Genomic DNA, 26,622 nt, shown 5'->3' with positions numbered 1-26,622 from the left:
AAGTTCCGCATGGTCTCTTTGGCCTCCATCATCCCTTTATTAGATCCAGGAGACTAGTATACCGCTCTCGACTTGAAGGACCCGTAATTTCACATAGCAATAATTCTGTCCCACAGAAAATACCTCAGGTTTGTGGTGAACAACACCCACTACCAGTTTACAGTCCTTCCATTCGGCCTGTCGGCAGCACCTAAAGTGTTTACCAAGTGCATGGCAGTCATGGCTGCGTTCCTGCGCAGGCGGCAGGTATAGGTGTTCCCGTACCTCGATGACTGACTGACTCATCAAGGGCCGCTCCAGGTCTCAAGTGGAGGCACAAGTCGACTTCAAAAGAACAACGTTCGACAAACTGGGCCTCTTTCTGAATGAGGGGAAATCAAAGTTGTCCCCGGTCCAGAGGATAGAGTTTATAGGGGCAGTACTGGACTCAACACAAGCCAGGGCATACCTCCTGAAAGCAAGGCTTCAGTCCCTCGGCGACACCATACAAGGTCTCAGGCAGTTCCCCACCACCGCGAGGAATTGCCTGAAACTCCTGGGACATGTGGTGGCTTATACCTATGTAGTACAGCATGCCAGACTCAAACTTTGATCTCTTCAGTTATGGCTAGTGTTAGTGTATCAGCCAGTCTGGGACAGCTTCGACAGGATTGTAACCCTGCCCGGTACTCGACTCCCTCCTGTGGTGGCTTGACCCACAGGTAGTATGTGTAGGAGTCCCCTTCACCATCCCCCAGCTGTCTCTCTCGCTAGTGATGGATGCGTCAGCCTTGGTGCTGGGGAGCACATTTGGAAGACCTCAGGACACAAGGCCTCTGGTCTCAGGCGGAACTCGCTCTCCACATCAGTGTCAGAGTTGAGAGCGGTGTGCCTTGTATGACAGACTTTCCGAGCCCACTTTGACAGGGAGATGTGTATCAGTTATGATAGACGACACCACGGCAATGTTTTATATCAACAAACAGGCTGGTGCATGCTTCTGTCCCCTGTACCAGGAAGCGGGACTTCTGTGTAGAGCATTTGATACATCTGAAAGCATCATACCTCTCTGGAGTACAGAACGAGTTGGTGGACTATCTCAGCAGGTCGATCCTTCGCCCGGATGTTGCAAACTCAATCTTCCATCAGTGGGGTTTTCCCCAGATAGACCTGTTTGCCACGTGACACAACAGGAAGTGCCAGCAGTTTTGCTCCCTCCGGAATCACAGCCCAGGTTCCATCGTGGTCACATTCAGCCTTCCCATGGGAGGAGGCTGTCTCCTATACGTGTTTCTGCCTATCTCTCTCGTTCACAAGGTGCTCCTCAAGATACAGAGGGAACAAGCTTCGGTGATATTGATATTCCCAGCCTGGCCTCGCCAGCACTGGTACACATCGCTCCTGGAAATGTCCCTGGAAGCTCCAGTCACCATGCCGCTCTTCCCGGACTTACTAACTTAGGATCACGGTCAACTTCAGCACCCAAACTTTGAGTCGCTGCATCTCATGGCATGGAAGCTCCATGGCTTAACCCAACGGAGCTCTCTTGCTCGGACCCAGTTAGACAAGTCCTCCTTGGCCGTAGAAAGCCCTCCACCAGGGCTACCTATCTTGCCAAGTGGAAGAGATTTTTAATCTGGTTGGCGCAGCATCATTCGTCCCTGACACTCATCTCTGTGCAACTTATATTAGACTATCTTCTCCATCTCAAGCAGCAGGGGCTGTCCATGTTGTCAATAACGGTTCACTTGGCTGCCATCTCTGCCTTCCATCCAGGCTCAGAGGTCCGGTCAATCTTTGCCAGCCCTATGGTCAGCCATTTCCTCAAAGGTCTCGACAGGCTATATTCGCAAGTCAGGAAGCCGGTCCCAGCCTGGGACCTCAACCTGGTCCTTTCCAGATTGACGGCGCTGTCTTTTGAACCGCTAGCGACATGCTCCCTGCTCTACCTCTCGTACAAGGTGGCATTTCTGGTGGCAATAACCTCAGCCAGGGGGGTGTCTGAGCTCAAGGCCCTAACATCAGAGCCCCCTTACACCATGTTCTGTAAGGACAAGGTTCAGCTCGGGCAACATCCAGCTTTCCTCTCAAAGGTTGTCTCCCAGTTTCACATCAACCAGGACATCTTCCTCCAGTGTTCTATCCTAAGCTACACTCGAGGGGCAGAAAGCAGAGGCTTCATTCTTTGTATATCTTCAGACCCCCTGCCTTTTATATTAAAAGAACATAACCATTCCGGAAGTCCATTCAACTATTTGTGGCTGTGGCGGACAGAAGGGTCTTCCAGTCTCTTCCCAACAAATTTCGTTGTGGATCATGTCCTGCATTTGACAGTGCTACAACTTGGCCCAGGTGCGAGCCCTCCAATCACTGCACACTCCACCAGGGTGCAGGCCTCTTCAGCAGCTTTCCTAGCTCCGGTTCTTACCCAGGAAATATGCAGGGCAGCAACGTGGTCTGCAATACGCACTTTCCCTGCACATTATGCGATTACCCAGCAGGCCAGAGACGACATGGCCTTTGGTAGAGCGGTATTCTAGCTGGTGGACAGCTCTGACCCTGCCTCCTGAAGGGCTTGTGATTCACCTGCTTTGAATTGATATGAACAAGCACTTGAAGGAAAAAACGGTTACTCACCTTCTCGTAACTGTTGTTCTTCGAGATATGTTGTTCATGTCCATTCCAATACCCTCCATCCTACCCCTCTGTCAGGGTACCCGGTAAGAAGGAACTGATGGGGGGGGGGGTCAGGTTGGGTTGGCAGGGCCCTATATTAGGTGCCATGAAGGCGCAACTTCAGCGGGTGCCCAGGCCGACCCTATGGATACTGCTAGGGGAAAATCTTCTGGCTGTCATGCACACGGCGTGCACACACCTGATTGGAATGAACAGCACATCTCGAAGAACAAAAGTTATGAGAAGATGAGTCACTGTTTTTCCTCTGCACAGCAACAGGGGAGAAGAAAATTTTTAAAAAGAAGAAATTGTAAAATCCACAAAAATACCCTGATACTACTTTTAGTTAGGGTTTTGTTATGTTTCTAATGAAAATTGTCTGACCCTCTAAATTTTAGAGGTATTTCATCTGGAATTGGTAGCAAAAGTATAGGAGTTGTATCAAAAGAATTTATCTTTGCATCAGTAAAAGGCCACTCCTTGACTCTGTGTTGGGTCCTGACTTTGTTTCATTTCTGTATAATTAAATATCAAATGATCTACTGAGTGCATTCTAAAGCAGGAAGTAGGAGCAGGTGAGTGAAGTTGTTTCTACATTGGCTCAGTGCCACAGTCCTATGCATGAAAGCTAAATAGTTGACTTTCTGTCATTTCATTACCACAGCAACAGGTCATTAATGCATATTTTGAAGTAAGAGAGATTGCTTCAAAGCTAGCATAGCAACAAAGCAACTAAACCTGGTGAGGTGTATATCCTTGAGTTTTATGGCCAGAAACACACTAAAGATTTCATTTGGGATTACCAAATGTATTTCAAATTAAGATTACTGTAAATTTACTATAACATATTGGGCCTGATTTTCCTGTGCAGGTTATGAGTAATTCACAGTGTAGGAGTTACTAGGGTTCCATGAAATGGGGAATTAGGCTACTTGTTTATTGGCTTGGAGAGACATTTATTAAAAATTCTACTAAACCCCTAGCCTATCTCTTTAGAATGTAGTGAAATCTATAAAAGGGACTGACAATTTTTAGTACCTAACTCCTTGTCTCAAGAGACTACTCCATATTTTTAAGTACAGTTCTGTTTCATTTCATTATTACAAAGTCAGTAACCAATTTTAGTCACTCTCAAGACAGGGTTTGCTTCATAGTGAAATGTTGTTGTGAACTGCAAAACAGAATTCTTCTAATGACTGCTTTGCCTTTGCTGTATCTGTAAATTAGCAATTAACACAGTGGCTCTCAAACTTTTTTACTGGTAACCCCTTTCACATAGCAAGTCTCTGAGTGCAACCCCCCTTATAAATTAAAAACTCTTTTTTATATATTTAACACCATTATAAATGCTGGAGGCAAAGCAGAGTTTGGGGTGCAGGTTGACAGCTCATGACCCCCCCAATGTAATAACCTCGTGACCCCCAGTTTGAGAACCCCTGAATTAACAGTTAGTGGCAGTAGTATATCTATCTGTTTGCATAATTATTAAACACTGTATAGCTTTGAAGTAAATCCTATAGGTTATAATGAAAAGCTCTTTTTTTTTTTAATGCCCTTGGTCACGTCATAGCATAAATATTGCTTATTTGGCACCTTTGTATGGAGACAAAGTGAGTTGTTTAGTAGTTACTTGAGCAGTTGGGTCACAGGTTTAGACAAAAAGACTTCAGCTCTACTTACAAAAGGGTAGAGCTGGTAGAAAGTGCAATTTCTTGAGTAAGGCTTTTGTAAATGAGAGTAATGTTGAAAAAGATGACTACAGAGCTGAAAATACAAAATGTTGATATATCATTCTGTTGGTGGCTGATGAAGCTTTTTCTCTCCTTTCTTAGATACTGTGTTTTTCCACTTGCCACCAAGATGTGGAGATCGAACCACAATATACGGTGTCTCTTGCTATAGGCAGATTGAAGCCAAGGTAATTTATAGTTGCAAATATGCAAGAGTAAAATTGCAGAAATGAATGGGTGAAATTATATGACCTTCGTTATGCAAGAGATCAACCCTAAATGGTCAGAATGGTCCCTCTGGCCTTGAAACCTATGAATCTGCAGAGTAGGCACCTTCAGAGCTGAAGAAGTCTGTCCTTTCACCACCAGGATCATTGTGGTCCATGTCAGTCTCCCTACACATCCCATTATATGTTTTGGTTACAGCGAATCTACCAAGCAAGAGCTCCCAGAAGCTGAAGTAAGCTGGAAGAATCTGTCAGACTAGCTAAGAATTTATATTGCCAGGGAAGTGCTGAAAGCAGGTTTAAATTATTCCAGTAGCAGCCCTTAGAAGATCTTTGGGTACCTCTATTGTCTATTGCACAGACACAAATTCTTCCTTCATGTAACTCCTTTATTTCCAGAAAAGATATTGGTCTCCTTTGCAAAAAGTAAATTTTCAAGGTGGATCAAAATTCTCCTTTGCACAGGTTTTCCATTAAATGTGGTTCTCTATTGTCCAGACCAATTAGATTTTCAGGGAAGTATTTTGGGGCTGCAAGGGCCCAGTAAGGAGGTTGTAGTGTGTATTGTCCCACTCTCTTTGGGGAAATTGTCTTGTACTTGATCTGATATATGTGCAACGTGCCAAGATTTTAAAAAGTGTTGGGCACATTATAAATGTTTGTAGTTATAATTATTCTCTAATGTTATTACACACTTATTTTAAAATATGTATAATAACCTTTCCAATGACATGCAACAACCTTGAATGTCTAATAGTTTTTAGAGGGAGTTCTGGATAACTTTTATTTCAGAAGTGCTAAATGACATGCTGTGTACTTTATATTGTCCCCCAATCACATTTGGATTCCGTTAAAGTCTGTTTGTTCTTGTACAATATTAAATGCATAATTGCAATTTTATTATTATTATTTTTGTATTGCTTCTGGTTTATTCAATATTTGTGCAATAGGGCCTTATTGTGGTAACCTGTGGTTAAAGTCTGTCTGTATTTAACTGTATGGTTGTTTTAACTTAGTTTTGTTATACTGCTGATTTCAGTCTCTGCTGTTTACTAACCACTAAGAGGGTAAATAGATTTTAAATTGAACTGTTTTGGAACAAGTGGAATATAAAGCAATATGTGTTTTATGTAGCAACAACTTCAGAATTCTGCCCAATCTGGCTCTTTGGTAGATATGTGGGCTGTAATCCACATTGTTGCTGTTTTGTACAGTATAAGAGAATCATTTGACTATATGATTTCTGTCTCTACCCTTTCTAGCCCTGCTGATAAATGTTAGAACTATTTCTTCTAGCTGAGAGAGTAGCTGACGCCACAGGTGTTGCCACTTCCATTTACAGCTGGCTAGAAGAAAATGCCCGAGCATGACACACTCTTTCCAGGCAAAAGCTTTTCAACTGGTCCCTTTGTATAGGTATTGTGTCAGAGAAGGAGGAGGGAGAGGTTGTGGCCTTTTGCTTGTCAAATCATCTGTTTCTTCCCCATCCCATTGCCTTCTATTTATGCTGGTGCCTTTTCAACAGTCTTCAGTACCAAAGACTGTGCATAGCATCTCAGTAATACTCAGCAAATTAGTCAAATGTGGTCTAGCTGAAAGTACTATAAAGTTGTTGCATAATTGGTTGAAAAGTTATACTCAAAGAGTAGTTTTCAATGGTTCACTGTCAAACTGAGAGAGTATATCTAGTGGAGCTCCATAGGGATCTGTTATAAGTCCGGTACTATTTAATATTTTCATTAATGACTTGGATAATGGAGTGGAGACTCTGCTCATAAAATTTTCAGATGACACCAAGCTGGGAGGGGTGCAAGCACTTGGGAGGACAGGATTAGAATTCAAAATGATTTTGATAAATTGAAGAATTGCTCTGAAATCAACAAGATAAAATTCAATAAAGACAAGTGCAAGTTATACATTTAGGAAGGAAAAATCAAATGCACAACTATAAAATGGAGAATAAACTGGCTAGGAACTACTATCCCACAAAAGGATCTGGGGGTTACAGTGGATCACAAATAGAATATGCAACAACATTGTGATGCAGTTGTGAAAAAAGGCAAATGTAATTCTGGGGTGTATTAACAGGAGTGTCATATGTAAGACATAGGAGAGAATTGTTCCAATCTGCTCTGCACTGTCAAGGTCAGCCTGGAGTATTGTGTCCACGTTTGGGCACCACATGCTAGGAAACATGGACAAATTGGAGAGAGTCCAGAAGAGAGCAACAAAAAATGATAAAAAGGTTTAAAAAAAACCTGATGTATAAAGATTAAAAAAACCTGTGTGTGTTTAGTCTTGAGAAAAGAAGACTGAGGGGAATGACCTGATAAATGTCATCAAATATGTTAAGAGCTGTTACAACGATTAGTTGTTCTCCTTATCCATTAGAAGTAGGACAAGAAGTAACAGGCTTAATCTGCAACAAGGGAGATTTAGGTTAGATATTAGAAAAAACTTTCAAACTATAAGGGTTGCCAAAGGAGATTGTGGAATCCCCATCTTTGGAGGATTTTAAGAACAAGTTTGACAAACACCTGTCAGAGGTTGTCTAGGTATACTTAGTCCTGCCTCAGCATCGGGGAGTAGGGGTGGACTAGATGGCTTTTTGAGGTCCCTTTCAGCTTAACATTTCTGTGCTCTGGCCTACACTATGGGGTTAGGTCAAATTTAGCCACGTTAGGTCGATTTTAAAATGAACGCGTCTACACAACCAACTCCGTTCCATCAATCTAAAGGGCTCTTAAAATCGACTTCTGTACTTCTCCCTGGCGAGGGGAGTAGCGCTAAAATCGACCTTGCTGGGTCGAATTTGGGGTAGTGCAGACGCAATTCAACGGTATTGGCCTCTGGAAGCTATCTCACAGTGCTCCAATGTGACCACTCTGGACAGCACTTTGAACTCTGATGCACTAGCCAGGTACACAGGAAAAGCCCCGGGAAATTTTGAATTTCATTTCCTGTTTGGTCAGCATGGTGAGCTCAGCAGCACAGGTGACCATGCAGTCCCCCCAGAATCGAAAACGAGCTCCAGCATGGACTGAAAGGGAGACACTGGATCAGGTTGGTGTATGGGGAGAAAAATCTGTGCAAGCCGAACTGCAATCAAAAAGAAGAAATACTAATATATATGCCAAAATCGCACAGGGCATGGTGGAGAGAGACTACAACAGGGACACACAGCAGTGCCGCATGAAAGTTAAGGAGCTGAAGCAAGCCTACCAAAAGACAAAGGAGGTAAACGGTTGCTTGGGTCAGAGCCCCATACATTCTGCTTCCATGATCAGCTGCATGCCATTCTGGGGGGGAACCTACCACTATCCCACCACTGTCCGTGGACACCTGCAAGGGAGGAGTCTTACGCAACAGTGTGGAGGATTTTGTGGAGGAGGAGGAGGAGAAGGCACAGCAGGCAAGTGGTGAATCCGTTCTCCCTGGCAGCCAAGACCTTTTCATCACCCTGGAGCCAATACCCTCCCCAGGCGGGATCCCTGACCCTGAAACTGGAGAAGGCAACTCTGGTGAGTGCACATTTGTAACTACAGTACAGGGTTTAAAAGAAATAGTGTTTAATGTTTGATTTGCCCTGAAGAATTGGGATGCATTCACGGCCAGCACAGCTACTGGAAAAGTCTGTTAACATGTCTGGGGATGGAATGGGAATCCTCCAGGGACATCTCTATGAAGCTCTCTTGGAGGTACTCTGAAAGCCTTTGCAGAAGATTTCTGGGGAGGGCTGCCTTTTTTTCGTCCTTCATGATAGGACACTTTACCATGCCAAGCTAGTAGCAAGTAGTTTGGAATCGTTGCAGCACAAAGCATGGCAGTGAATGGTCCTGGGTTTTGGTCGCATTCAAGCAACATTCAGTCTATGTCTTTCCAGGTTAGCCTCAGGAGACTGATATGATTCATGGTCACCTGGTTGAAATAGGGGAATTTTTGTAAGGGAACAGTAAAAGGACCCCGTTCATGCTGGGCTGTTTGCGCTTGGCTAAAATGGATCATCCCAGAGAATAGCCACGCGGTTGGGTGGGGGGAGGTGTGTGCTGTACATCCACCCAAAAACTGCAGCCCCTCCATTTAAATGGCAAACCCAACTGGCATTGCTTGCTATGGGAAAGGATGGCACTGCAGTTTGAAACCATTCCCACATGTTATGAAGGCATAAGTAGCCAACCCCGTGTACCAAAAGGCTTAACATGGCTGCCTGGAAACTGAATTCTGTTGCCCAACCATGTGTGATGTGTCAGCATACCGGCAGGCGCTCAATAATAAAAGGCAAAATGCGACCTTGTACCTAAAGCACATGTGCTGTCTGCTGTGAATTGCTTGATTCACTGTGAAAGAGTCTCCCTTTTTATCTCCCCCACACCACCACCCCCGGTGCAAATGTTTCTATGCTCCCTCTATCATCTCTGTCTCTGAGGTTATCGCAGATTAGAAGGCAAAAAAACGATGACATGTTTTCCGAGCTCATGCAGTCCTCCCGCACCAGTTGGGCACAGCTTAATGCATGGAGGCATTCAGTGGCAGAGGCCAGGAAAGCATTAAGTGACCACGATGAGCAGAGGCAGGAGGCGATGCTGAGGCTAATGGGGGAGCAAACGGACATGATGAAGCATCTGTTGGAGCTGCAGGAAAGCCAACAAGAGCACAGACCCCCGTTGCATCCATTGTATAACTGCCTGCCCTCCTCCCCAAGTTCCATATCCTCCTCGCCCAAGAACGTGGTTGGAGGGGAGGCTCCGGGCACCCAGCCACTCCACTCCAGAGGATGGCCCAAGCAACAGAAGGCTGTCATTCAAACAGTTTTGATTTGTAGTGTGGCTACAATAAGCAATGTGCCCTTGTCCTTCCCTCCTTCTCCACCCCACCCCACCCAGGATACCTGGTCAGTTATCTCACTTTTTTTTTTAATTAATAAAGAAAGAATGCATAGTTTCAAAACAATAGTTACTTTATTTCGAAGGGGGGAGGGTGGTTGGCTTACACGGAAATAAAATCAACAAAGGGGGTGGGTGTGCATCAAGGAGAAACACACAACTGTTACACCGTATCCGGCCAGTCATGAAACTGGTTTTCAAACCCTCTCTGATGCGCAGCGTGCCTAGCTGTGCTCTTCTAATCACCCTGGTGTCTGGCTGCTCAAAATCAGCCACCAGGCGATTTGCTTTAACCTCCCACCCCGCCATAAACATCTTCCCCCTTATTCTCACAGATATTATGGAGCACACAGCAAGCAGCAATAACAATGGGAATGTTGGTTGCGCTGAGGTCTAACTTGGTCAGCAAACAGAGCCAGCGAGCTTTTAAACATCCAAAGGCACATTCTACCACCATTGTGCACTTGCTCAGCCTATAGCTGAACTGCTCCTTACTGTTGTCCTGGCTGCCTGTGTACGGCTTCATGAGCCATGGGAGCAAGGGGTAGGCTGCGTCCCCAAGGATCACTATTGGCATTTCAACATCCCCAACAGTAATTTTCTGGTCTGGGGAGTAAGTCCCTTCTTGCAACTGCTCGAACAGCCTGGAGTTCCTAAAGATGCGAGCGTCATGCACCTTTCCTGGCCTTCCCCCATTGATGTCACTTATGATACACAAGTGCTTGCAGCACCATTGAGAAGTACCTATTGCGGCTTACATACTGGTTGGCAAGGTGGTCCAGTGCCAAGATAGGGATATGTGTTCCGTCTATTGCCCCACCACAGTTAGGGAACTCCATTGCAGCTAAGTCATCCAGTATGACCTGCACGTTTCCCAGTCACTACCCTTGTTAACAGAATGTCAGTGATTGCATTGGCTACTTGGATCACAGCAGTCCCCACAGTAGACTTGCCCACTCCAAATTAATTCCCTACTGACCGGTAACAGTCAGGCATTGCAACCTTCCACAGGGCTATTGCCACTCCCTTCTCAACTGTCAGGGCAGCTCTCATCTTAATATTCCTGTACTTCAGGGCAGGGGAAAGCAACTCTCAAAGTTCAAGGAAAGTGGCCTTACGCATGCGAAAGTTTCGCAGCCACTGTGAATCATCCCATACTGGCAACACTATGCAGTCCCACCAGTCTGTGCTTGTTTGCCAGGCCCAGAATCAGCGTTCCACTGTATCAACCAGCCCCACTGCCGCCATGATGTCCCAATTGCCACAGCCCGTGCTTTCAGGAATGTCTGTGTCCATGTCCTCCTCACAATCGTCCTTGTGCTGGCGTCTCTTAGCCCGGTTCTGCACATACTCCAGTATAATGCACGAGGTGTTTACAATGCTCACAATAGCTGCGGTGAGCTGAGCGGGCTCCATGCTTGCCGTGCTATGGCGTCTGCAGAGGTAGCCCAGGAAAAAAGGCGCGAAACGGTTTTCTGCCGTTGCTTTCATGAAGGGAGGGAGGGAGGGGCGACTGATGACATGTACCAAAAACCACCCTCGACAACATTTTTGCCCCATGACGCATTGGGAGCTTAACCCAGAATTCCAATGGGCAGTGGAGACTGCGGGAACTGTGGGATAGCTACCCACAGTGCACCGCTCCGTAAATCGATGCTAGCCATGGTATTGAGGACGCACTCCGCCGACTTAATGCTCTTAGTGGGGACGTACACAATCGACTGTATAAAATCGATTTCTAAAAATTGATTTCTATAAAATCGACCTAATTTCGTAGTGTAGACATTCCCTATGATTTTGTTTGCAACTACTGTCTGTGCAGTGAGTTAAGAACAACTGTGACCAATTGTTCTGACTATTTGTAGTGTTGTAAAGCATATTGCCTTAAGGTCTGATACTGCACCATTGAAGTCGATGGAATTTTCAGTGGCAGCAACATGGGGGGAGGGCCATAGACAGCAATGAACTAGGCGGAGTGGCATGCTGTCTATGTATGCAGCACATGCATTGCATGCCTCAGAATTCACAAAAAATGTTTTATTCTACAAGCATATGAAAGCCTTGTATGTAATTAGTCTGTTCATGTTGGCTGTTGTCTTGTTTTGCTGGCAAGGCGTGCAGTGCTCCGAGTTACATCACATTGCCTAGGCAACCTGACTGTAGGCAGCTGACTTCCTGACCAGCTGTGCACTGGAAAAATTAGCTTAGGCATGCAAGTGTAGAATTGTGTCATCTGTGATTGAACAGAACTAGCAATGTTAACTCCTCATCAGGATGGAAAGTTTTGTGCCAAATTTGTTCAATAATTCATTTAGTGCAATAGACTACAACAGAAACACACATTATAAATAATGGAAGCCCAAACCAAAATTGCAATTAGTGATCTGAAACTGTATTTCTGTGAAGCTGTGTATAATTGTGAATGGATCTGTGAGTGTGTGAAAACAAACAAGCTATACTACTGACCCTGTCTACTTTTCATCAATGAAAAGAATGTATGGAACAAGGCAGGATACAACAACCTAAAGAACCATTATAGAGCTTGTGGTTGTCACTAGTAGCCAGCAACACCTATACAGGATGTATACAGTTACGAACATTTGGACAAGCTTGCACTGATCTTCAGTTAGATGAGCTGTGGAGAAGTGCTGTGAGACAGCCTGATTCTGACAGTCTTTTTATTGTGTTATTTGCAAAGACTAATTTGTGTTTTATGTAACCTCATAGAACAAGAGCTTGTGTTTTTTAGGGATAACTAAACGGATGACTCCCTGAATCATAGCAATTATGTAGAAGCCTTAGAATTAGTCAGGGAGTTAGATCCTTTACTCAAGAAGCATTTGGAAACCATCTACTTTATTTTCTGGAACATTGAACAATTCAGAATAACCTCATCAAAGCAGTAAGTAATACCCAACTTAATGCCATTGCCAAAGAAATTGAGGAAACACCATTTGTTGCTATTTTACTTGATGGAACGTCAGATAGTCCCAATAAGTCCAGCTTTTGACTGTACTGCATTATGTGACCAAGAATAGTGATGTTACGGAACACTTTGTTGCTCTTAATGACATTAGTAACAATCAAACTGCAGCTGACTTTGCCAGCATGTTGAAACTGTGTGCCAGAAGTCTAAATTTGTTGACAAGGTTTGTAGCTCCGACATATGGCAGTGCAGCAGTAATGGCAGGTGACATAGGTAGGCCTCAGAAACGTGCTCATGAAAAGTTTCTTTGTGCACTTTTTGTTCATTGCTATGTCTGTGTTTTTTAAATCTTGTCCTCAATTTTGCAGCAAACAGTAGCAGACTGATTTTCTTCAAAAATTTAGAAGGAATATCTAGTTTTTTCCTCTCAATCTTCAAAGGACTGAACTTCTTGGAAACCTAGTTAAACAGAGACAGCCTTCTGTTTGTACCACAAGGTGGAATTTTCATTCAAGGCTTGTACAAACTGTAAAATGGGCAGAGACGCTCTGACCGAACTCTTCAAAAGTGTGGTGCAGAATCCAGTAGCTTGGGATGATCAGTCTTTTCACTCAGCCATGGGTTTGCTTGATAATTTTCAGTTTGTGTTTCTCCTTTGCCTCTACAACAACGTTTGAAGTGACAGAAGTGATGTTTCATGTTCTTCAAACCAAGATGTATGATATTGGGTTTTGTATTCAGCAGACTCCCGAGATGGTCAAGCCTATTAGTCGAAAGCAACAAATTTTTGATGAGTTTTGGAAAGAGGTGTCAGAGTTAGGTGCATGTGAACCTTGAGGGGAAAAAAGAGCAAGTGAAGGCCAAGCAATGTATAAATGTCTCTTCTTTGAGGTTGTTGACAATGTCAGATAATAGTTATTGGTACAATTTGAAAGTGTAGAGAAACTTTAATTTGTACAGTTGCTGAATCCAAAACAATTCAAGGAGTTCCAGACACATTTTCTGGTTAATGCTCTCGAATCTCTGGAAGAAGCATCTTATCCAAATATTTTTTACATTAGTAGATTGTATTCCAAGCTGTGTACAAATGAGAACAGTGGCAAGAGAAAGGTACATTTGACTTGTATAGAACTATTCATATGCTGGATTTACAAATTTGCTTCTCTAAGGTCAAAAAATTGGCTACCTTAATTCTGATTATTCCCTACTCTGCAGCCACAGTGGAAAGGTCTTTTTTCAACTTTAAAACGCATTTAGACATTCACATAGAACACCCAGAGTGGCAAACACCTGTCCAGCTTGGTTTCACTGACCATCGAAAAGGAACTGCTTAGGTACTTGTGCAGCTTACTAGATTTTTATGACTTTGTCACTGAGGAGTTTCTTACAAAAGATAGAAGAATGGATTTTTGATTTCAGTAGGAATGTTAGATATGTATTAGTATAGTCTCAGGTTTCATTATATTTGGCTTACTAGTATTTGGCAAAAAAATGTATTTGGTTTATTAATCACAATCTGTACATTAGAAAAAAATCTTTTTTTCTGTCATCTAAAAAGTTGTTGCATACCTTATTAAAAATGTCATTTGTATGTCACTGGGTAGGCCCATTCTCAAATAGCACATTCTGGGTTTTGTTTTCGATCAGTGGTGGTTTTCTGGTAACGGGCTTTAAAAATAATTTTAAAAATACATATATGTAAAAATATTGTAATACTTTTTTCTTAGGCACTGAAAGTGCGGCAAGCAGATGTCACCCGAGAAACAGTACAGAAAAGTGTTTGTGTTCTAAGTCAGCTGGTAAGAGAGTGACGAACAAATATTTAAACTTTTGTTTTTAAAGAATACACACAGAAAACAGGTTTGACAAATTTTTGTTTGGAAACTTTCATTATTTTAAATGTTCTTTGTTAGAAACACTTTAAAATGTAACAAAATGAGCACTGAAATCACAGCTATGTTAGAAGGTCAACGCACTCAAATTTTATTATAACTCCTTCAACTGGAGAGACAAGGTGAGTGAGGTAATATCTTTTGTTGGACCAACTTCTGTTGGTGAGGGAAACAAGCTTTTGAGCCACAGAGAGCTCTTCAGGTTTGGGAAAGGTACTCCCAGCTTTTGCTGTGACACTAGGAGTTCCTTCTCCAGACCTGAAGAAGAGCTCTGTGTGGCTCAAAAGCGTGTCTCTCTCACCAACAGAAGTTGGTCCAGTAAATGATATTACTTCATCCACCTTGTCTCTCCAACATCCTTGGGCTGACATGACTACAACACCACTGCATGGAAAAATGCATGTACTTTATCGTGAGTCTTGATATGATCTATTTGCATTTTTAATAATTGTTCCAGGAAGCCTGTCAGTAATTGTATATTCCATTCAGTGTATGTCCATGCTGCAATTGGAAGTGTGGTTGCAGCATGATTTGATGTATACATGCTAGCTTTAGACTTGCTACTATGACTAAAAATAGTGACACCATGATGGCACAGATTTCAGTGCAGGCTGTAGAAGCATGCTGGGCACCCTGGGTATGTACTTACTTTGCTAGCCCATGCTACTATGTCTTCACCACTAGCTAGATTTAAGATAGCATGGGTATGCCAGCCAATGCTGCAACCATACCTCCAACTGAAGTGTAGATATATCCATGGTGATGATACTTATGGTGGAGGGTGGGAGTTATACACTATAAAATTACTAGTTAAGTTATCAGATAATGAAAAACCTAACAATGGACAACTGTGAAATGAAGCTTCTTTCTAGGGTGAGTGTAGTATGTTATGTGGAATATGACGTGTCTTCAGAATACATTAGGTGTAGCTCTCAGTTATCTGGGAGTCTACATTGCGATGCAGGCTGCTTTTTACATTCAGACTATGCAACTACACTTTACAGGGAAAGAAGAGAATTCTTTATTGAGAGATGAATTCAACTGCATGAGCAAGACGAAGCAGGGAAGTTCCCGCTTATTCTGTCCCCACAACACTACTGGCAGGATATTGAGTGATAATGCACTATCTGCCAATGAAACACAAGATAAAATTGTTACCTAATTAAAATGCACAGTGAGGGCTTTTGTCTTTAAAAATTACACTTTCATCTATCTGTATTAGAACATAAAGACAGTTGGGGGATATGGAGGAAGGACACTGGAACTGGAAACGAGCAACAAACATGCTTTTTTCATCTGCCTTTTATTCATGACATAACATGTCCATTTCTCTGTCTCACAAGCCTTTGTATGGATTGCTTCAAGCAAAGCTACAGCTCATTACTCATGCCTATTTTGAAGAAAAAGACTTCTCACAAATTTCAATTCTTAAGGTAACTTTTCAGTATATACTAATACAGTATAATGCCCCTTGTGTATGACTATAGATTTTAAGTTATAAACATTTTTAATCAATGTATTCTTATATGTATTGCATTTTTATAGGTGATACTTCTATTCAGCTATTTTAAATAATTACATGAAATAATATATTATCCTATTGTGAATCTGACAAAGGAACAGATTTCTGATTAGTAAAATATCTAGAAACAATATCTTCAATGACACCCTTAAAGTAACAACCCGGTTATAAGCAAAAATGTTCTTTGGTCTGTCCATCTCTTTGAAACAAATTTTATTTATTTATTCTGGTCCCTTGGGTAGCTTTTTAGAACAGGTGTTACTAATCGGATGTGGTATTCATATGCCATTAGTATTTTTTATTTAACTTCTACAGGAACTTTATGAGCATATGAATAGCTCTTTGGGCGGAACTACACTGGAGGGGTCACAAGTTTATCTTGGTAAGGGACGTTTTTACAAGCAATAATATATAATGTTATATCAGTCAAATCATTCCCTCTAAACTAGTTTGTTTATGTGCATTAAAATTTAGCACCATGGGTTTTTGTGCCTGCATGGGACTTTATTATTTTCCCTTTCATTTATGGAGTTAAATAATTTTCAGGTAAACTACCCTTTATCTGTTTTTCCATAATGTGGATCTCATTTTAGGTTGTAATCCATGATAGTTCAGTCATGCCTCTTGATATGATATACATTTAGTGAGTGAGCTGTTCAGCTCCTTCTGAAAACTATGCTTTTTTGAAAATTTTAATTGTGGAGGAAATTTTCAATGGCATAAATGGCAGTTAGGAACCCAGTTCCTCTTGACTTCCAAAGGGAGTTGAGCACCTAACTGCCCTTTATGCCTTGAAAAATCTCCCCATACATCCTTTGCTCCACATACCATAGGAAGAATTGTGATCTAGAAAGAGAAATAAAAGTTGTTGTTTAATCAAATGCTCCCATAGTGAAATGCTTTGGCTTCAGTATGACAATAAATAGCCATCTTCTGGAATGCAGAGTCTCCATCTTACTTTCAACTCTCATTCTTAGAAGGAAGGGAAGGTGGTTTGAATTCTTTTAATGAAATCACCAGCATGTTTTCCATGAGAATGGGAAAATATTGTGTGTCACTTTAGCTTATGTAATTTGGTCAATAGAAAAATGGGGGACAGGAAGATAGGAGTTGATACCCTTGCAATGCTTCACTAATGGATTTGTTCTCAATGTTTTAGGTCTGTCTCCTCGAGATCTTGTCCTTCAGTTTAGACACAAGGTACGCTTTCTTCATAGGCCTAATAAAGTACACCAGCAGCATGCTTTTTTTACATGGTAAAAATGTAGGTTGCATGATGAGCAACTGACAGCTAAGCGCGTGCACACACGCACACACACTTTTTCATATTTTGAGGTCCAGGCTCTCTGCTGTACCTAAGGGGTGCTGCTAAGGAGCTAGATACAGCCTCCTGGGACTTTCTGGCCTCAGATGCAGGTTGATGCAACCTGGGAGTTGTTGTTTGAGGGACCATATACCATCTGGAGATATGTTCCAGCCACTCACCCTTCCTGCCACTACACACTGCCCATATTTCCTTGCCAGGAGTTGTGGGGAAGGAGGTGTAGCAACCTGCTCTATTGGTCCTACCCTTGTTAGGGATTCTCTCCCTCCCCTACTAGAAGTATCTCCCGAACTAGAAGTAGGCAGGTTTGAAGTACTCTTCACTTTATGCATATATCACAAAAAAACACCCCACAAAAAAAACCCCCACATACACCAAGGAGTAGGAAATGGTGGTGCCATCCCACTTAAACCTGTTATCCCAGTGGTTAGAGGACTTACGTTGGATGTGGAAGACTCTGGTTCAAATCCCCACTCTGCCTGATAGGAGCAAGGTCTTGAACCTGGCTCTCCTACATCTTGGGCTGGTGCCCTAACTGCTGGACTATAGAGTCATTCTCATTCTCTCTATGGCTGAATGAATATTTTGTTGTTTTATGTGAAGTGGAACAACTTCAGTAGTAGAGATTGAGAGAAACTTGCCTCAGAATATACCATAGTGCAGTGGTTAGAGCACTCCTTCAGGAGGTGAAGAACTGGGTTTTATGTCCCTGTTTCTCTCAGGCAGAGGGGGATTTGAGACCAGGCCTTCCACCTCCTGGGTAAGTGCCCTAATCACTGGGCTACTGCATAAATTGTGGGAATTAGGAATGCTTAGAGCAGTGGTGGGCAACCTGTGGGCCGCATGTGCCCCATCAGGGTAATCTAATTGCAGGAAGCGAAACATTTTGCTGACGTTGACCATCCGCAGGCACGGCCCCCCGCACCTCCCAGTGGCTGTGGTTTGCCGTTCCCGGCCAATGAAATAGCTAAGGGAAACATTTTTAATGAAAGATGATCTTATGTGTATTACACACGTGTGCACACATGTAAATGTGTTTTTCCCCCCGTTTGTTAGTCACTCACCATGTTAATTTTCCCTTCTTATTTTGCAGATCTTAATTCTTTTTAAATTGATTCTTCTAGAGAAAAAGGTAGGGTCTGTGGGATGAAGGGGAGGATTGAAATGGAGATGTAATTGTTTATATGACTCTATAGAGTGTATGTTAGTGAAAGATAAACACTACACTAAATATGTCTGGAGTAAAACCCAATGCTCAAGTATATTTACATGCAGGTATAAATAAAACTGGAAAACTTTATCCCCTTGATTAACTGCTCTGTGTGTGTGCTGGTGTATAAATTCTTCTCACACACTATTAATTTTTTCCATTATTGACAGGTACTCTAGAGTAAAGGCAAGTAAGATTTGGTTTGCTTGGGTAGGGAAATTTTCGTAACAGTTTTTAATATCAGGACCTAAATAGTGCCCTCACCATTGCAGAGTGAAAATTCTTGGTGCATAAGGTCCAGCAAAATAGAACTTGATTTAAACATAAAACAAATAGTAATATAAATACCAAAGGAAGCAAGCTTTAGATTTTTTCAAGTTTTAGATTTTTGTGAATTGTATGGATACTTATCTGAAATATATATTTAGTATCCAAACTCATGTCTCTCTAGTCATGTTAACTTTGATTCACAGTCAATAAAAATAAATATTAAAATAAATAAGTCATCCTAACTTAAATCCACAGAGAAGTGTAAGTCTCAATTATATTTTTCTTCAGGCTGTCTTACTGCCTAAAAGAGGTTCTGTCTTGGCAATTTAAGAGGAATCTGGAACATGTACAAACAGATAAGAAATAGAAACAAGAGAGTACCAATTTGTAAATTCAAATGTTGGGTCAAGATCTTTCAGTAAAGTGACTGAATATCAGCTCACAAATACGTGACCACAGGGATCCTTTTTTCCTACAATGTTTTTTTTTCATGTTAAAAGTAAACATCTTACTTTGCTCCCCCAGTGAATAAGCTAAATTATAAGAGTTCATCTCCTTGACAGAAATGACTTGTAGTTGCCTTTATAGGACAACTACAAAAAAATCATTCATTGAAGGGCAGGAAGTAATATCAACAAATCAGATGTGAGCACAGTTTTTATCAAGGTTGCACAAAATAACTGAGATGTCAAGAAATGCGTATATTAAGATTGCATGCACAACCTTAACTCTGCCCTATATGCATTGTGATAGCTTATAATTACTCAGATATAATACCACATTTTTTCTACATCCTCAAGCCTTTTCTGTACAAAGAGCGTGCTATTTTCTCTAAATCAATTTAAAAAATTGATCTAGTCAAATCAGCTCAAATCTCTAATGTAGATACACTTAAACCAGTTTAACCCTTGCTTATATAGATTTTTGCTTCAGTTGGTAACTTAATGACTCAAGGTCAACCAATATAAGCAAGGATAAAACTGGTTTAAGTGTCTGTTTTGGAGCTTTGCCACCATTTTAACTAGATTTATTTTGAGTAATTTAAAGTTGTAGAAAAAGTATTTTGGGAAACACGAAAGCGTAATTAGACAGGAAATGCCTTCATAGAAGTGGGTAAAACTAAGATTTGATGTGCAACCTTAACTGGAGCATTTTATACTATTTTTTTTCATTGCTTAGCCTTGTTACTTTAACATTCTTTCAATGTAGTTTTTTAAATAGATATTTCTAGTTTTAAAATAACTAACTGCTTAAGAACATGAGAATTAGTGGCCATATGTGATGTTTGGGTGTTTTAAGCAATTCAGGCCCAAACCCTGCAATTGGATTCAGTAGCATAGATTCCTTTGTCCAAGTGAAGCCCCACTGCTTTCCTCTGGGCTATGTAAAGGCAAAGGCATGTGCCCTACCAGGCTTGATTGCATGATCAAGATACCAGTGTCTCATTGTCTACTTTTTCATTTGCCAAAGCTGACGTGTTGAGTTTAATTCCAAAAATGTGAGTAGCAGTGCCACATGGTAATCTTAGCAACAGTCTCAGAGTACACCAAAAAGCCTGTCAGTTTAAAATTACATATATAAACTCCTACATTTATTGTGTGTTATAAAACATTTAGTTTCAGTAATCTCAGTGTAATGATGGGGTGGGGTTTGTTTCACTTTCCACATTTACACTGGTCTGTTGAACAGTTTCCCAAATATTTCAAAAGTCTACTACAAATATGTTAAACATTAGAATTAAAAATAATTGTTTCACTTTACATTGGTACAAGAAATGTTTTAGAAACTGCCTTGCCTATTTGATTTAAAAACTGATTATGGTAGCATTTCATAATTACAGCTAAACATTGTAGTTACATTAGTACTGAGCTATCATTCCATTCTGAAGGTGTACAGACCACAAGAGACACATTCACAGGAAAAGTGGAGAGAAAAGCTTTCCCAGGCATGCTCAAATGACTCAAACACATGAGTCTAGTCTGAAAAAGCTGGACATCTATTGAATAATGTGAGAATTCTTTCTGAATTTAGAAGTAGAAAGTGAACCATGGCATCTTCAAAAAGAGAGAGCGAGCACACTGTTTTCCTGTACTGCTTCTGAACAGCTGCTAAGGTTCCAGAATAGTTGTGGGGAAACCTGTACAGTCAAAGACCTTAAACATACTAAGCCAGTATGCCCAATAATGCCACCCATTCTTGATCAGAAAGATGCCTTTTGTTCTGTGGCTCAACTCCCATTAATCCATGGGTTGATGCCTGTCCCACAGGTAGGAGGAAGCGTGTCTCAAACTCCAACTACTGCTGGGTTGAGACACCATCTCCAGATGGTGGCCATTTGGATATTTATTTCCAGGATCACATTATTTGCTGGCTTGTTGCAGGGGGAAAGGGAGTCAATGTGCACCCAGACAAACTAAAGGAAAAAAAACACTAGAATTATGGAAAGCACTAATCTTAAATATATAATGTACCATGCCACAAACAAAACTTTGGACATGTGTGGGAAGAAGAGGTATTCCTTCACATGGATGGGTTTTTAAAACTGTTCTGACTGCCTGACTAGGGCAGTTCTCCAGTCAGCTAAAGGCAATGTGGTATCACTCCCACTTTTCAACAGTGAGCATCAGCAAGGACCAGATTGATTGATTGAATTGCAAAAATGACCTTCAGCCATCATTAAGATTGTAGCTAGTCATTCTCACCACCTCTGAAACTGATCCAACCAACCAGTATAAGATTGAATCATCCAAGTATAGTAAATGCCTGGTTATGCCTTCTCTTTAAATATTTATCTGAATAAAAATGTTATGGGGACTTTTATCGAAGTGAAATTCTCCATGAACTGATTTTTTAAATTTTTTTTAGATAGATAGATATGGGTATTAGATGTCCTCAGATTCTCTTGTTTGTTTTTCTGTTTGTTTTTCTCTCTGACTTAAGCTGTCATTTTAATTTGCCCTTCATCCCCCTCCCCACAGGTGTTGTTTTATATTTCTCCAGTAAATAGACTGGTGGGAGCACTGATGACTGTCTTGTCTCTCTTTCCTGGTAAGTAAAAGCAGGTTTCGGCTATTTCTTGCTTGTGTAATTTCTGTTCATAACTGAAACTGACAGTGATATATTTGGGGCAGGGGGAACTTATGTGATACGGGGGCTGTGTTGGTATATTGCCAGAGTACAATAGCCACAGTGAATTCACACACAAAGCTACATAATATTTTTATGAAGCACACATGCGCACAACCTGATAACACTTGATACTTATGGAGTGCTCCTTACTGTAGTAATAAGAAACTAAGTCTATTTTATCTCTGCGGGCTGCATATTGGGCACCCTCGATATATCTGTGAATAAGAAGTCATTGGTTCTGTGTTCCTGACCAAATGTTTATCAAAGTTTTCAATAACACTTGCCAAGACAGAAGGTCAGTACTGATCCATTTGGGCCAAAGTCATAGGTGCCGACTCCCTGGGTGCTCCACGCTGGAGCACCTATGGGAAAAAATGGTAGGTGCTGAGTACCCACCGGCAGTTTCCCTCCCTCCCCCCAGCACCTCCCACCCGCCACGATCAGCTGTTCCGCAGCGTGCAGGAGGCTCTGGGGTGGCGGGGGAGGAGCGAAGTTGGGGTGTGCCCAGGGGCGGGGGTGGAATGAGGCAGAGCAGGGGCGGGAAGAGGCAGGGCAGGTGTGGGGCCTTTGGGAAAGGGGTGAAGTGGGGTCAGGGTCTGGGGCAGAGTGGGGTCAAGCAGCCCCCAGCACATTAGAAATTTGGTGCCTCTGGCAGAAGTGAACTGGATTTTTAAAGTGGCAACGAAAATGCATGACAGTTTTTTTTTTTTTAAATATATATATATACTAAAAAGCATTTCCTACTTTGCTATTATCAAAAATCACTAAAATCTTTGGTGAGATGATATTGTGTGTGTTTGTCCTCCAGGTATGATTGAACATGGTCTTACTGACAGTTCACAGTACAGACCAAGAAAGAGTGTATCAGAGGATACTGGCTTGCGGGAAGTTACACCCCCTTTAGATGATTATGTTTCTGTGTCTGCTGCTGACATTTCAAATACAAACTCAGGAATGGGTGAGGAAGGCAGGAAGCTATCAGGAAACCATGTGCGGGAGGCTCAGAAAACAGATGTGCCTTTATCCCATTCTGAAAAGAATTGCAATGGATCACAGTCCTCCAATGGCACGGGACAACATTTGAAACCTCCTTCACGCACTTCTCCAGAGTCTTCTGAAAGCGACTGGGAGACCTTGGATCCTAGTATTTTGGATGATCCCAACTTGAAAGAAGGAGAACATGAAAATATGACATCAGAACAGACTGAAATCCTTTCAAAGGAATGCATAACATCGGAAAGCCCTCCAATTACTGTGCAACCTCAGGCTAAAACAGGACATGTGGTTCTTGTTCCAGGACTGATATCAGGGTTGGAGGAGGACCAGTATGGCATGCCATTGGCTATTTTTACTAAGGTAAACATTTTGATAATTATACTTAGTAAATATTTACCAACACTTTCAGGCCTAAGTTTTCAAAAGTGACTAGCAATTTTGGGTGCCCAACTTGAAGCCTGTTTAAAGTACTGCTCCATATTCAAGTGGAGGCTCTAACAAGTGACTTTATGTTTGTATAGTAAAAAAAAACCCACTTTCCTGGATGTATTTTCCACCCCACATGCATATGCACTACTTCTCATGATTTATGACTGTTCAGCACAGCTGAAATTGGAGATACTATAGTTATGTGCATAGACGGGAAAGGGTAGGAGGGTAGAAGGAGTGTGTCTGAGCATTAGGTGAGTCTGACCTTAGTTTTGAATCTCAGGATACTCGGCATGTCTATTTAAAAAGGCTCGTCATATAATAGGACACTGATCTGCCATGACCACTTTTGCCTGATTTCTGAATCTTGGAAATGAATAATGTGAACACAAACTCATATTTTAGCATCATCCTTTGCAGCTATACTCTGAAATTCTCTGCATGTTGATAGAGCCTTGAGATGAGTTATGTCAGATATCTAAAGGTTTTTTGTTTTTTTTTAATATTTCGTGAATGTAGATGGGAAGTCATGGTAAATATCCAGTCCTTAAAAATGGCTTTTGTGATGGGAGTTGGGACTGATGTTGATGACATTATATCAATGGCTTTTTAGGGACTAGTGGAACTGTTTAGAATATCTTAAACTGGTAGTCATAGAATTAGAAGTTGATTTTATTAAACTATGTTCTCAGTGTTCTGATCCCATTGGATCGTAACTTATATTAGTAACTTATATGAGAAGCAACATGTTAAATTGTCCAAAGCTAACAGCTGAAATGCAACCTTCTCTGTGCTGCCATAACTCATAATAAGAAAAAGCTCTTTATCAGTGATCCACAATTAGGTGCTTGACCAAAACAAAAGTGTCAACCTTCAATGCTGGCTCTACAGACGACCAGAGATGCAAATTACACAGCCAAAGATTTGCCACAGAAAACTCAGTCTTTGATGTTCCGGAGTTAAAATTTAAGGAATGTCAATACAAGTGACCTGAAGCTGCAATCATGCCAACTAACATAGATATATAAAGGTCCTATGAAATGACAGCCAAATGCAAAGAGACAAGGTGGGTGAGAAAATATCTTTTATTGCACCAACTTCTGATGGCAAGCGAGACAAGCTGTCAAGCTTACACACAGCTCTTCTTCAGGTCTGGGAAACTTACTCAGAGGGCAGGTTTACACTTAAAAGGTTGCATCGGCGCAGCTGCACTGCTGTAGCCCTTTAATGAAGATGCTGTATACCGACAGCAAAGAGCTCCCCCCGTCAGCATAGTTCAGGGGTTCTCAGACTGGGAGTCGGGACCCCCCAAGGCCTTGTGAGGTTATTACATGGGGGATCACAAGCTGTCAACCTCCACCCCAAACCCCACTTGCCTCCAGCATTTATAATGGTGTTAAATATATTAAAAAGTGTGTTTAGTTTATTAGGTGGGTTGCACTCAGAGGCTTGCTGTGTGAAAGGGGTCACCACTAAAAAAAGTTTGAGACCCACTGGCATAGTTAATCCATCTCCCTGAGAGGCGGTAGCTATGTCGATGGGAGAAGCTCCCTTACCGACATAACGCTGTCTGCACTGGGGGTTAGGTCAGTATAGCTACGCCACTCAGGGATGTGGATTTTTCACACCCCTGTTTGATGTAGTTATACCAATGCAAGTCTGTAGTGTAGACCAGACCACAGTGTCGCAGCTAAATACAAGATGGAACAGATTGTTTATCATAAGTATTTAACACATATTTCAAGGAACCGTGAAGAGGCCCATTAACACCCCTCCAGTCATTGGGAGGAAAGGAAGGGAATGGCGGGAATGTAGCTGTGGAGGGATTATTAGTGGGTTAAGGATTGTTGTAATAAGCCATAAATTCAGTGTCTCTATTCAGTCCTTGATTTTTAGTGTCTAGCAAAGTTATGAATTTAAGCACCTATGCTTGTCTTTTAAAGTGTTGTGCAAGTTATCTTTGAGGATGAGGACTGAGAGGTCAGATATAGAGTGATCGCTTTGTGAAAAGAGTTCACCAGCAGGTGATGTGGTGTTTTTGTCTTTTACCATTTTCCTGTGAGAGTTCATTCGAGAGCTTAGTGATTGTCTGGTTTCACCCACATAGTTATTTTTATTGGGGCATTTAGTGCACTGGATGAGGTACACCACATGTTTTGAAAAGCATGTGTAGGACCCAAAGATCTTGAAAGGTGTGTTGTGGGGGGTGTTGATCAGTTGGTGTGTCCTGGTCTGTGAGCAGTTTGCTTCTGATGATCACAAGAGGGAGAGGTTGGGGGGTTGTTTGTTTGAAGGCCAGAAGAGAGGGCAGGAAGGATTTTTTCCAGCCTGGAGTCCCCATTAAGTATGGGTTGTAGTTGTTTGAAACCCCGTATGGGTTCCAATGTGGGGGGTGGTAGGTGACAACTAGGGGTGTGTGGTCAGAGAGCTGGTTTTATTTCTGTATTGAAACAGGTTCTCTCGGGGTATTTGGGTGACCTGTTCCATGATGTGATCTACTTTTCTGGTGGAATGTCATTGTTCTGTGAAGGCGATTTTGTGTGTGTTAAGGTGTATATCCCAGACATTCTCTTTGGAGCATGTTCTGTGGTATCTGAGTGCCCAGCTGTAGATAACAGATTTCTGTGTGGGGGGTGTTTACTGGATCTGTGAAGGTAGTTGTGGTGATCCGTGGGTTTCTTGTACAGACTTGTAGAGGGTTCCATTGTTGAAGCTGATTGTGGTGTCCAGGAAGTCGATGCTGGTATGGGAGCATTCCAGAGAGAGTTTAATGGACAGGTTGTGATTGTGAAAGTTGTGGTAAAAATCTGAGTGAGTTTTCATTGTCTGTCCGGAGGATGAAAATATCATTGATGTATCTCAGGTATATCATTGGTTTAATGATAGACAAATGATATATCTAGGATACATCGATGATATTTTCATCCTCTGGACAGATGACTGAATAAAATGGTAAAGGACAAAAATACCACATCAGCTGTGGGTTAACACTTTTCACAAAGCGATCCCGCTATATCTGATCTATCAGTCCCCATCCTCAAAGGAAACAAGCACAACACCTTCAAAAGACACTGGATTTATAGTTTATTACAAAAATCTATAACCCACTAATAATCCCCTGCCAACTGCTTTCCTCCCTGTGACAGGAGGGGTGTTAACAGGCCACTTCATCTTGAATGGTCCCTTGAAATATATGTTAACTACTTATGCTAAACAATCTGTTCCATCTTGTGTTTAGCTGTGATACTCTGAGTAAATTTCCCAGTCCAGAAGAAGAGCTCTGTGTAAGCTCGAAAGCTTGTCTGTCACCACCAGAAGTTGGACCACTTAAAGATATTACCTCACCCACTTTCTGTCTCTAATATCCTGAGCTGACACGGCTACAACAACAGCTTTGAGCAGGGGGTTGGACTAGATGACCTCCTGAGG

At 41.9% G+C, this 26,622-nt stretch overlaps 1 protein-coding gene across 1 annotated transcript in view; it reads left to right on the top strand.

Annotated features, from left to right (window-relative positions):
* AVL9 (AVL9 cell migration associated) overlaps positions 1–26,622 on the top strand; it is a 71,898-nt gene that overhangs the window by 24,066 nt on the left and 21,210 nt on the right. Inside the window, exons 3-10 of the mRNA XM_073332959.2 lie at positions 4,488–4,573; positions 14,149–14,220; positions 15,657–15,746; positions 16,151–16,217; positions 16,995–17,035; positions 18,253–18,291; positions 21,618–21,687; positions 22,577–23,124. Of these exons, the coding sequence (XP_073189060.1) occupies positions 4,488–4,573; positions 14,149–14,220; positions 15,657–15,746; positions 16,151–16,217; positions 16,995–17,035; positions 18,253–18,291; positions 21,618–21,687; positions 22,577–23,124 (1,013 nt within the window). The remainder of the gene's footprint in view (positions 1–4,487; positions 4,574–14,148; positions 14,221–15,656; positions 15,747–16,150; positions 16,218–16,994; positions 17,036–18,252; positions 18,292–21,617; positions 21,688–22,576; positions 23,125–26,622) is intronic.

The sequence above is a fragment of the Lepidochelys kempii genome, chromosome 2 (assembly GCF_965140285.1).
Source record: "Lepidochelys kempii isolate rLepKem1 chromosome 2, rLepKem1.hap1, whole genome shotgun sequence".
Classification (NCBI taxonomy): domain Eukaryota; kingdom Metazoa; phylum Chordata; order Testudines; family Cheloniidae; genus Lepidochelys; species Lepidochelys kempii.
The sequence above is the reverse complement of the archived record's forward strand: the minus strand, read 5'-3'. Positions and strand labels throughout refer to the sequence as shown.